The sequence below is a fragment of the Nipponia nippon genome, unplaced genomic scaffold (assembly GCF_047370975.1).
Source record: "Nipponia nippon isolate SJK-2023a ecotype South Korea unplaced genomic scaffold, ASM4737097v1 scaffold_3, whole genome shotgun sequence".
NCBI classification, from domain to species: Eukaryota; Metazoa; Chordata; class Aves; order Pelecaniformes; family Threskiornithidae; genus Nipponia; species Nipponia nippon.
In genome coordinates this window covers 57206799-57219808 of record NW_028262347.1, presented here as the reverse complement: position 1 = coordinate 57219808, position 13010 = coordinate 57206799, and the positions used below count along the sequence as shown (strand labels likewise).

General features: G+C 45.4%; 1 protein-coding gene across 2 annotated transcripts in view; it reads left to right on the top strand.

Annotated features, from left to right (window-relative positions):
• Positions 1–13010, top strand: part of CACNA1I (calcium voltage-gated channel subunit alpha1 I) — a 157363-nt gene that overhangs the window by 75379 nt on the left and 68974 nt on the right. For both annotated transcript variants that reach the window (XM_087765188.1, XM_087765187.1), the window contains one exon: positions 11193–11290. In XM_087765188.1, coding sequence (XP_087621314.1) covers positions 11193–11290 — 98 coding nt within the window. The remainder of the gene's footprint in view (positions 1–11192; positions 11291–13010) is intronic.

Here is a 13010-nt window from a genome sequence, read left to right as displayed (position 1 = left end):
GGCCCCAGCCCCACTATTGATTTATCTCTGGAACAAGTCTGAACCTCCCTTCCCTGCTGGGATTTATGTCCATTGTGTCCTGTTCTCCTGCCATGCACCACTGTGAAAAGCCTGGCTTCATCTCCTCACTGACCACCTCATAGGTACCAAGGAGCTGCTGTTAGGTCCCTCCAAAATTATCTCATCTCCAGGTTGAACAAACCCCCGTTCCTCAGCCCCTCCTCACAGGGTAAGTGCTCCATCCCCTGAGCATCTTGGTGACCCTCCACTGAACTTGCTTCAGTTTATCAACATCTTTCTTGTATTGAGGGGGCCCAAAACTGAATGTGCTATTCTAGATGTGGTCTCCAAGTGCAAAGTAAAGGGGATAATCCCTTTGCTTATCTTCTGGCTGCACTCCTGTTGATGCAGCTTGGTATGCCATCAGCCTTCCTCGCATGGACCATGTGTTGCCTGCTGTCCCCCAGGACCCACAGGTCCTTTTCAGCAGAGCCACTACCCACCAGTCCTTAGGCAGTGGGTAGGTCCAGCACAGGTGCAGGACCTTGCATTTGTCTGAATTTCACGAGGCTCCTGTCAGTCCATTTCTCTAGCCAGGAGGAATTCTCTACTTTATATGGCAGAAAATTAATCCATAAGTATTCATTTCCAAATTGTCACCGATTCTGTACTAGAAAATGCCATTTTTGACAGAGTGGGCTGCTCTCCTTCCCTTTCTGTCCACTTGAGCCTCTCTAGCTAGGTTAAAATAATTGATTTTAATATTCCTTTCATGCAGATCTTCCCACCAGGCTTTCTTAATGCCATTTAGCTGTTTATGCTCATAAAATGAACGATTCGTATTCTCTTTATTGCTTAGGCCCCTGGCATTGCTGTATAGACAATACCATTTTTCTCCTCTTTACATCTTTTAGTGCCTTGATTAGTTTTGTTCTTGACATGGAGGCTTAGTAAGAATTAACTTTTTTCCTAATTTTGTCGCTTTCCCCTTTGGTCTTTCATTTAACAATCTCCTGACTGGTGTCTCTCTCAGTTCCTTAAAAACTATTTATTCTTCTAATGAAATACTGGTTCAATATTTCTGCTCCTCTAGGGGTAGCCCAGTGCTGTGCAAGTCTCCTGCCCTATGTGGCTGGCCAAGCCAGCAGTTTGTTACCAGATTCCTCTGTCATCTCCTTTGCCTGTTGGCCAGGATGTGCTAACAAGGAGCTCAGTTGAATATTTCTTGTCCGTCTTCTTCAGAAAGTGTCTATAACCTGTGGCATATCATGATAAGAAAAACAATTAATTTCAAAATACATCATCGTGAGTAAATATTGTCCTGGAAGTTTGAAAACCTTCCTAAGTTAGCTTTTTTAATCTTATTTCGCTTATAGTATGGCAGCATAGCTGTCCTGATATCTTCACTTCTTTTCCAAAACATCCTTTCCTTTCTGAGTAGTTATGCAGCCTTTGAAGGAGGTTTCCTGGCATCTTTGTACAGCTGGAGATCCCTTCTCGAGCGTGCCTGATAGCCCCTTAGATTAAGCAGAACACTTCTTCTTGCTCACTGTGCCTTTTGGCTAGCTGCTTCTTCAGGAGTGCTTTATGCAGCTTCCACACTGGGAGCCTGGAAAGTATTGCTCTCTATTAACTGAGATTATTATTATTATTTCTATCTTCTCTCTCTGATAGTTATCTACGGTCCTTGATTTCTGCTTCCCCTTATTCCTTAGACATTACATGCTTTCTTCCATAAACCTGCAATGATGCTGCTTCCCAAATCCATCCAAGCTCTTTTCAAACCTGTGCAGCATCACTGTGTGTACCTCTGAAAACCGACTGTCTCCTTACCGGGAAGCCACCTGTTTACACTTATGGCCCCGAGTTTCTCTCTTTGAATTTCAGCCCAGGAAAGGGGGCTGGGAGCTCTCTGAAGGATGAGAGGTGCCAGCCTCAAATGCCCACCCGTTCCCAGGAAACAAAATTGGCACCATGCGGTGCCCTTCCACACCAGGAAGATGACGCTTAGCCTGAAACATGCTGGTTGGCCTTAATCTCGCAAGACAGGGAAGTATGTTGCCAATCTTCTGCTTTCTCTTTGCTTTTAATTAACTATGGTCCTTCAGGGACCTGGCCAGAATTTGCATAGTTATGACTTTAAAATCTCAGACCATTAAATGCTTATTAGCAGCAGTGTAAACAGTAGAATGCTCAGAAAATCCTAGTTAGCTAATCTTTGATGCTAAATGGAAGTTTCTTTAAAATTATGGCAAGTTAAAGAAAACTGGAATAAATACAACAATTAGGTGTTTCAAGTAGTGATCAGATAAAGATGGAATCCAGCAAGCAGCAGGCTAAATAACATCTTACTAAAGGCAGAAATATCAGAAGCATATCCCTCCCCCCCCAACACATGCTCACTTTTTCCTCCTTAATGATACTAATTATTTCACTTGCTTTCTCCTAGTAAAACTATCCATAGATGTGCAACATATTGAAATGAAAGCAGTCATCAAAATGAAATGAATCACACCAGAGAAGAATCAAAACAAGGAGGCAGTGGTACCCTGCATGTGTTATGTGTAGTTCTCAATTATTGCCTCTGATTTTTTTGCCTCCCTAAAAGCTAATTCCCTACCATGTGAATCTTTAGCTTTTATTTAAAAAAAAAAAAAGGCAACACCAGCAGGCTTGCAGAACCAAAATGCAGACACCCTTTTAAATTTTTTTTTTCCCCCTAAGCAATGAAATATAGAACTCAGCCTGTGTTCAGACTCCTGGTTTTCAAAAGTGATGTCCCATCGCTTGTCTTCAGTCATCTGAGCTTGGCGAGTCCCTCTGGCTTTCTTATCGCAGTGTGAAAACCCACTTATGTCTTTTCGTATCATGTCTCTGAAACTATTAAGAAACTCTGACGTTTTCTCTTAATACACAGTTTGGAGAGAAATCTGAGTGTTCAGGGGTGTGAAATAATCACATTCTAGGCAGCAAGGGACCAGTCTCAGGCTGTGGAAGCTTTCAGCTGCTTTTGCTTGCAGAGCAATTAAAAAAAAAAGGTAAAAAAAAAAAAGTTTTGTACTGGGGCGGGCAGTTGCAGGTTATTTTTTTAAGAATGCTAAGCATCATAGCTCTGGAGCTGACTGTGTAATTAGTAATTGATCTATCACTCCCTGAAGAAATGTCTTACTTTTTACGAACAGAACTATAGCCTCTTTAATTATTAACTTTTTTTATAAAGAGGGGAAAACTCCTTGTTTTACTAGAAAAGGATTTTTTTTTTTCTTCTATCTTCCAGCTTTTATGTCAGCAGAGAGTTGTCTTTTTGAAGTGTGATGAGCTCTAACGTTAAAAAGAGATAAGCAGGACTACTTAGCTGAGTACACTGTGATTTGCAGAGCAATTTAAAGGCCTACTGTGTAATGTCTGGCCACATCCCATATGATGTTATTGCATCCTTTCTATGGTAGGTGTTGAAAGGAGTTTGGCTCATCTATTTAGGGTGCATTTTGAAGCCTGGCCCCAGAGGCACCAAACTGTGTGAAATTGTGTGCAAATGCCTACATGGCTTGCTCTTCAAGTATGTATCAAGCTAGCTGATGGCAGGTTCAGTGCTGGGGGCTGCCTGGCAGCCCTATGTCTCCTGCACCATGGAGCAACCTATGTCTATATGGCAAAAGATTGGGTCCTAGTAACCCGTCAGCTGGGACCCAGAGCATCCATGAAGACAACATTTTTAAGGAGGAGTCCATAGGTTACTGCAGCCCTGACGTGGCTGGGGGGCTACATGTGCTTAGCACACCTCATGCGGGCTGGTGCCCCGTGCTGTCTGAAGCCCCTGCCCATTCCTAATGCACCGGTAAAGAGTGTGCCTTCTTGCGGCTGTGAGCAAGTGAACAAAATGGGGGCACTGGCCACAACACAACTCTCTAAGCAGGGAAAAGGGGACACCTAGAAAGAGTCTTTAATTTCTGTCGTGGCCCCTGGGACCTTTGGGGGCAAGTAAGGATGTGGCTCCAGCTGTAGAGCAGAAGGGCTGGCATGGTGCAGAAATCTTAAAAAATACATCCCATCCTGGGGCTGGTAAGTAGCCTGTTCGCATGTGCTGTGTGTTTTTTCTCTCTGCTGGTACGTGTGTGTCCTGTAGTTGCAGGCTTGGGGTGGAAGTAGTAGCCCTCCTTTCTTGACCAGCATCTGGATAGACCTTGTCAAAATCTACTGGCTCCACTTCTGATGTCTCTAAATGGGTTTGTGAGAGATTGGATTCATCCCTTACCAGTATCTGCCTGCTCACAGGTCTCCTTGTGTACATCCAGGGCAAGTCCAGCCTTAGCAAGGGCTGACAGGAGGTGTCTTGAATGCCACACGTGTCCCACACTCTAGCTGTTCAGCTGTGTGCTCTTCTTCCTGCCTCCTTGCTGTTGCTCCAATGCTGATGGTCCCCACTACCCAGGCAGTCATGAGCATCATTAAGTGGATTTTGCTGCCTGCCCTTCCTTTTTTGCATGCCACAGATTCAACTAATAGAGCCCCTGGGGGAGCCTGGCCAGCCCCATTCTCCATGTTCCCTGGCAGCTGCTGCATCTCTGGCCACAGAGGGCCAGGACTGGGTGGATCTAGTGATGCACATGCTTTTTCATTCCCTTTCATCAGAATGGATCATTAATATAAGAGGGGAGATACAGGACCGTTGGAGTACATTGTCCAGTGAGAGGACTGGCTTTGCTCCTTCTTTGTATTGTAGCCACAGTCTTTGAAGCTAGAGCAGAGGCAGTGAGACCTTTCTCGCATCCTGGTGTGTACTGCAGACATGGGAGGATTTAGGGGTAAATCAGTCTTCCACCACCACCCCACAAACTGCAGGTGGGAGATTTGAGCTGTGGGATGGCTCACGTATCAGGGGGATAGACAGCTTGGTAAATGGAGAGATGTCAGCTCCAACTTTTGGTGCCAATATCTGAAGTAAAAATTCAGACAGAGAAAACTGACAGACTTGGTCTTTAAATTTTCCCTGTGACTCCTATGTTCTGGATCTTTGCAGTGACAGGAACTCCAGTTTGTGGAATTTGATGGCTGAATCAAGGAGCCGAGGACAAAGTCATATTCTTGTACACAAAAGACATTGGTTAAATCACATCTAGTAATGGTATAGGTACACATCAGGCTTAGACCCCTGACATAGCTGAGAAGCTGAAGGAATTCGGAGCAGAGAGCAACCAATCTTCTGTCTTGGTCACTCCGGGTGCTCATAGATATAAAGACCAAATAAAAGCCACAGGCAGGAAAAGCTTCACTTTGCATAGAGACTCACAGCAAACCTGAAATTACAGCTAGGAAGTTACAGCCATGAAGTTTCTGGCTTCAGTGCCAATGCCAAATTTATTTGACAAAGAAAAATGAATTGATTAGACTGCAGTTAATTAGATTTCAATTGAAAACCCCTATCAGAGAAGGGGAATTAGGCAGCTTTTGAATTTGACAAAAACATATTGGCTTTGTATCGTAAGAAAAATACTGCCTTGGTATTTTTCATAAATGCTTCTAGAATACATTTTAAATATTATTTCTTGGCTGCTAATTTTCAGCAAATAGAAGTTCAGGAGCTAAGATTGGGAAAGTTAATAAGTATTTAATAAAGGTATAACGAGATGTAAATATGAAGAGGTGAATGGTAGTGTTTGAACTGTTTTAAACATGGATTTCATTGAATGTAATCGCGAGGAAGCTGCTAGCCAGGCACTGCGCAACTACATTATCTTGGGTTACATGTACAGCAAGATGAAGTCTGAATTTTCTGGACTCCATACATGGTTTTCATATTCTCACTATGTCTATTTTAAATAGTCTTAGTTTTTATTCCTCCATCCTGCTGGTTAGTCTGCTGTCCCGTGCCTGGCATGGAGCCATGTTGGATGTGCATTTCTGCTGTTGGGCAACGAGCATTGCTCTTCTCTCTTGAGTTTCATTGCTGCTGGAGAAGTGGAGAGTGCCAAGACAGATCCAAGCCCACTCTTGAGCTCACGGGTGCAAAGGAGCAAAAGAAGTGCCAAGCTGTAGCTGATGAAGCTGTTCTGCTGTTGTTGAGACCTCATGAGCAGTGAAGGTTTGCAACGCTGGTGGTTTGGTGCCCCCTTGTCCCCTTGTGCTCCATGTCCACTCCAGTGGCTTGGCATAGGATGAAGGTACACCAGACCAGGGAGGTGCTTTCTGGATGGGGTCAATGTGCTAACAAATTGCTCACTTGTTCCCTGCACTAGCTTGGTCTCATCTCTGTTAAACTCAAGGTCTCTTGTGTGTTCAGCTGAACAGTCTTACTTGGGCATAGGCTAATGTTTATCAGCAAGGCAGAGACTAAGTTGGAGGAGAAAGCAGGAAGATGATCAGTAGGGAGAGGAACAAAAAGAATAAAGAGGAAGATGGAAGAAGAAATAAAGGATTGGGAAGGGAATTGAAGGATATGAGGCAAAGTGGAAAAAGATGAAGGAAAGGCAAGGGGTGGACGGAAAAACTGGAAGTTAAGGCGGAAGATTAAAATGATATGGAAATGTTGCAGGCGGGCATGAGTCAGAGGGATGTAAAGAGAGAGAGGAGGGGGTAGGGAGGAGGTGGGATACCTTGAGAGTGGGGAGAGAGGCAGAGCTCGAGTGGAGAGGTGTTCCCAGCCAGACATCCCCCCTGCTTCTGCAGGATGAACCCCATGCATGCAGCTGGTGCCCTTGTCCCATTTCCCACCCTGTCAGCATTCCCACTGTGTATCAACCTTGTGGCGTGGGGATGGTGCATGCGTCAATCCCCTCTCCTTCCAGAAGAGTTTCATGTGTAAAGTTTTGAAGAAGAAAATCTCTAGTGAGGGAAGAAGAATTACTGTATAAATTCAATTATCTTGACAGCTCAGTGCTCAAATTCCATCACAGATCAGGAGTTTCTCCCTGATTTAGCATAGTTCCAGCTTCTAAACCTGCCCCTGCACTTGCCCACCCACGCCAGAGGCCACAAAATACTTTAGCAGTGCCAGAAATGAGCTGCCGTTTCCCTTGGGAGAGATGCGTTCCCCCCTGCCCTGTCATGATAAGGGGAAAGGAGATCTCAGAACCAGCATGTGTGGGGTTTTTTTATTTTTTATTTTTTTTATTTCCTGGATTTTGTCTGACTGCCCCTGGACCTTAAAGAAATCAAGGCTTTTACAAACAAGACATGCTTAAAGCAGCCAAGAGGGGAGAACTAGATGAAGGGCAGTCAGGTTGTGGGGGCTACCCTTGGTCATGGCACTGAGCTGCAACAAAGCAAGGAAAAGGAGCCTGGAAAGCTCCTGGAGGTTAATAAGGACGCAACTATTTTGTACTAGCTTTAATGTTTCCCTGCTCTTGGTTTATGAACACCCAGCAAAAACATGGTTCCTGGGTTGCTGGTGTGATAAAGATCCAAGCACTGAAGGTCAAGTGCATGCCTGAGAGTGCAAATAAGCACAGTGCACCTAATCCACCATCACAAGATTTTGAGACACAGACACAGGAAAATGTGAACCACCCAACATAAATCTGCTGCCAGTTTCTGGCTGACCACTTTTTGTGTCATGCCCTTTTGACTCTCTGTCAACCTGTTACCACCTCTACATGTAGTAGTAGAAGATCAGGTACAGTCCAAATCCAGAGGGGTTACGTGTATAGGGTTTCCAGGCAGTGGGCAGCAGGGCTGGCTGGGGAAAGATAAGAGCAAAAAGAGCTGGGCTGGCAATCTCTGAAATGCTACAGATGCCCAGAGACCCCAGCAGAGTCACTTAGAGATCCCATTTCATTAGAGAAAGGAGGTAACATTTGGATTCATTAGTTTTACCTACACAGAAAACGTGGGGTTTTCTTTGTTAATTAATGGAATTTCATTTCACACTGGTCACCTGCAGTCCATCATGGTATGGGCATGCTACTCTTGTGCAAAGAGAAGCGTGAATATAAGCTGATGCTAAAGCCATCACTAGGAACGAAAAGGCAAAAATGAGTGGCCCTAATGCAAAATTGCTCTGGAATTGTGTTGCAGTTGTTTTGGATATGATTTATGTGACTACAATAGGCATAACTCATCTGCAGGGATTTAGGCACCCTGTGTCTCTGTTATTACGCCCAAGACCAGGAGGCCTCAGGAAGAACTGTAGGCAGAAGGGGTCTGCTAAGGCTGAGCTCGTTTTTGTTGGAAGTTGCTCTCTGAAAAATTTAACAGTTGACCTTCTCTGACCCATCCTTGGGAACAGCCTGCTGTTTTCATTGGCAGTGATTGACTGTTCAGTGTTTTTTTTCCTAGCTAAACTGGAACATAATCACAGTAAATCTGCAGCCACTGAGGGCTGCAGGAGGCTGGCTCACGGGCTGTAGGAACTACGCAGTTGCAGCTAGGGTAGTGTTCATCTTGCTCCAAAAGGACCTGTGCTCGCTGCTTTGATGATTGTTACTTTTCTAGTGACGTATGGACTGTGCTATGTAGGTGGAAAGCTTATTCCACCTAGGAGAGGGCAGCAATGTGCATCTGGTTAAGGTGACTCCTATTGTAATGTCAGCAACATGGCTGTAGCTACAAGAGGACAAACCTTGAAAGGTTTGTAAATGGAGGTTCTATTTTTAAATGAATTTTGTATGGCTGAGTCTAAGAAAGCGTGTCACCTCTGCCCACTGATTTCATCTCAGCCCTAGTTCTGTGCTGTTCCCCTGTGTTCAGTTTCTGTGAGGGTTGTGGTGTTCTTCAGGACTTCTCATTTGGTCACTTGCAGTTCAGAAAAGACCGCTTTTTGAAATTAGATGTATTTTTGGGCTATTTTGTTATTTAGTATCTGATAAAGTGTGTTTCAGGTTGTTCTGCTACTGTTCAAAAGTAATTTTTTTGCCTGCAGAGGTCTGACCTCAACCCGGTGCTCTAGGGGATGCGTATTTTAGGAGAGGAAAGGATGTTCTGTGGGACTTCACCAAGCTTGGAGACTTTTTTGTTTCTGTGTGTGTACCTACCTCCTATAATAAACTGCAACACAGGGACTCCTTCAGTTATGGAGCAGCCTCTATGCGTCAGGTCTCTGTGCTGTGAAGAGATGTTAGCCCACATCCTGGGAGCAATACAGTTACGTCTATACGGTGCTTTGCCTATAACCGTAGTTCTGAAGTTTCAGCAGGTTTGTCTAATTCTGGAGTGACAACACACTGATGAGGCAATCTTGCTTTGTGCTTTTGGAGCAAGGATGATCAGTGCTTACTTAAGGCCCTTTGTACTGTGTTCACCTGCACAATGTAGTTATGTCCTTTGCATGATGCCTCATGTCCGTGCATTTATATCAGTGTGTGTTTTTTCTCCTTTATACACAATTCCAAATTTCATCTGACTGGATCCCAAGCCTCTGTCTATCACTAATTCTTTCTGTAGGCTATCTAGGTATTGTTGCTTGGTTTGGGGTGGGTTTTTTTTTGGGTTGCGGGTTTTTTTGGGTGTGAATATTTTGATTATCTGCATGAAATCCCTCCTCTCTCCTTCTGCACTCAGTGTATGTGGAACTGGCAGCTCTAGGGAGGTAGATGAATGCCACTGCATTTCAGAGGAAGAATTATTTCATGCAATTACCCTAAAAGTGCATGAGAGAACAGAGTGAAAGGAAAGGGAGAAAAAGAAAGAGAGCATGAGAGAGAATAATCACAACACTTCGACAGGTTTACCCCATTATGTTTGAAAATGTATCACTCTGACAAGTCCCTTTTGTGAAAGGTATAGATAACTAGACATTTGTTCTTCAAGGTCCTTTTGAGTGAAGACGGTGATCGATGGAAGGATCAGTCTGTTTCACTCAAGTTTCACTCCAGTCCTCTCCTTGATATTTCTTATAGATTGGCTGTACCCCGTTTCCCTCTCGATGTCTCACTTAGGCTCTCTTATCCACTCCTTGGTGGTTCCTGGGCAGAGGGATCTGGGTGGGCTTTAAGCTACTGGACTATTGACTTGTGGATCTTTATATAGGAATTGTGATGTTTTTGGTTTAAGAAGGGGTGCAGTAACAAAAGTCTGTGGCCCCTGTTCCCTTCCCATTTCTTGAATGTGTTGGAAGGAAAAGGGAGCTTTTTGTAGCTTCGTTATTCACATCTGAGAAGAGATTCAGGAGAAGCAGTTCCTGTCCTGACTCTGCTGCTGTTGCACCTGCCAACTTTGTCACTCTCTTGATCCCCTCTGCACATCAGGGTCACCCTGGGAAAGCTGGTGACAACAGCCCATGTCTTCCTGGAGGCTTCATACGCGTATGTTCACTAAAACATGCAAAGTGCTTTGAGATCCTTAAGTAGAAATCATTGGTCAGGGTAAATGGTTAGTATATCCAGTTTCTTGCTGTGCTTTCCAAGAGGCAGGCAAGTTACTGGACATTTGCCATACTGGGCAAGGAGGAGAGCACTGGACTAAGGGATGCTGGGCCAGGTCACTTTTTTTTTTTCACCTGCACCTGCTGCTCTTGCAGCAAAGCCAATGTGTTAGTCATAGCTGTTTGCACTTTGAGGTTATTTAGGGAGCATGCTGTTGGGTTAGGAAAGCTAAGGTCTAGCATATGTCCTAAAATTAGGCTTTTCCCCTTTTGGTTGGTGTCAGAAAGAAGCGATTCACAGCTATGGGAGAAACCTTCCCAGCTAGCTGAAGCAGTTACTGCTTTAAGTAGAGAGTTTGCTTCTATGTGAGGTAAAACAAGTTAGCTGAAGCCGCCTCCAGGTACACCATCCTGCACTGTGAGATGAGGGGAACATGGGGAGCACCCTGCTGTGCTGCAGGTAATGCTCAGCAGAACCAGCTATGCAGCCCCCTTCTCCTGGCCTCGTGGGAAATGTCCACCCCACTAGGAGCACACAGTCCTCATTGGAGCATCTTCTTGCAGCTCCTTTCCCTACTGATGGTCGCAGCAGATAAGTGTTATTGGAGCTCCTGGTCTGCGTCCTCCTGACACGCTCTCACTGCCCGCTGCCTTGCTGCCATCCCATGGACAGGCTGTGTTTTCTGCACAGGGGAGCCGTGAGCTCCAGTACCGCTCCTGGAGGGCTCCCAGAGGCTTCAGCTTTGCTCCCAAAGACTCAGGCTTCATCTCCATGACTTCCAGAAACCCTTCAATAAAGAAATGATGACTCTGTGACTCAAGCCGAGATTTTGGATTCTTTTAAACTTTCTTCTTTTTTTTTTTTTTTTTGTTTTCTCTCTCTTCCCTTCTGCAGGATGGTGGAGTACTCCCTGGATCTCCAAAACATTAACTTGTCTGCAATCCGTACTGTCCGTGTCCTGAGACCCCTGAAAGCTATCAACCGTGTGCCTAGTAAGTCATGTTTCCCTCTCACACCTGCTCAGCTTGGGTTGTAGGAAATATGTGATCAGTAAGGATGTGTGTGGTGCTATTTTCCAGGCTGGGTTCAGGTGCAAACTGAGTGTGCAGGCTTTTCCCCATCGTGGGGCCAAGAGGTGTTGTTGGATGGGCAGGAAAACTACAGTCTTCTAGCATATCTGCCCTGGTCATCCTTCACGTAGGGCTATGCTGATGGCTTAGGAGCTGAAGCTGAACAACATGCAGTAAAGGGTTTTTTCTTGCTCCTCGGTCTTACTGAAAGACATTGCAGGTTTGATAACATCTGCAACCTTAAAAAGGGATGTGTGTGAGATCTGGAGAGGGGTGAGCTGGTGGAAGCAGGGAGAATTGGTTTGCTTAGGCTTTCACATGCTCTTCCAGATCCTCTTGTCTGAAAAATTTTTATGCCATTACAGTTTAGGGGCGCGTAACACTGGCTATTTTGTCTCTCCTCCTTATCCTATCTATGCTTTGTACTCCCTCTTTTGTGCTGACTGTCCCTGCTGAGACCTGGCACATGTGTATGAGCCAGGCTGAGCGCTGCTCGGCATAGGGCTGCGCGCGAGCCTGGATGTGTCAGCAGCCGAACTGCTGCTTGCCGGTACCCTTCAGATCTGAGACACATTCCATAGCTTAGGTCTGCATGCAAACCAGAAAGGTGCCGCAGCCCTGAGGTATGTGCCACACACGCGCTGCTCCCGTGTGCTCTGTACTGGTGGCCCCTCCACAGCCCTCACCTCCTCCCTTCCCAGAGGATGGGGACAAGACCAGCTTCTTTGCCATGCTTTGAAGCTGAACTGTTTCTTCCTTCTTCTTTCCTTCCTCTCACTCTTTTTTTTTTTTTTTTTTTTTTTTGTACTCAAGTCAGTGTTGTTCTCCCTGCAACCCTGGAGCGAGTAAGCAGGTGTTGCCATTGCTATTTAACTGCAGGAAACACTGACGGAGGTGGCTCAGGCTTCCCAGTGGTTGTATTCAGGTGGATGGAAGCGAACTGGCAGGCCGGTTGCATGCTGTTGGGGTTGGGGAGTTGCAAGAGCACTGAACTCGGTCTGCTGTGTCACTCCAATGTTTCTGGCTATCCCTTGTGCAAAGGCAGCAGCTGCCACATGCAGTCCTGTGAGACTTTAGGCATTTCTTCCACAAGTTTTTCTGTCTTGTAGAATGGCAGGAAGTCTCTTTACTCTTCCCCGTAATCTTCCTAATCAGGCTGTCTGCAGTGGCTAAGACCTTGCCAGAGCTCTCCTAATCGTTCTCTCAAGCTCAGATGCTCCTTTTTCTTTTCCAGATCTGAGGAAGTTTGCACAGCCGACCTCCCAGTCTGCATCATATGTTTTTTTTCCTGTGCTAAAGTCACTTTCACGATGCCACCTATTTCTTGGACATGCTATAGAGGCAGATTTCAGGGTCTGTGGCTCCATGCAAAGCCCTTCTAGAAAGGGGTCTTGTCCCTCTTCCTGGGTGTATTTTTATCTCTGGGTAATAGCTAGAGACAGAGGGTGCTGAAAGGTGTGATGGAGGAACTGAGGCACAGTCCTGTGTGCCCAACATGGCAGGAAGGTGCCAGGCAGACACCTTGCCATTTGGCACCATTTGGTGCCATTTGGACACTGAGTGCACGCCCAGGCATATAACAGGTCCATTGTGGGGTGATAAAGATGGGAGCCAAGAACAACCTTTTGGCTATCAACTGTTA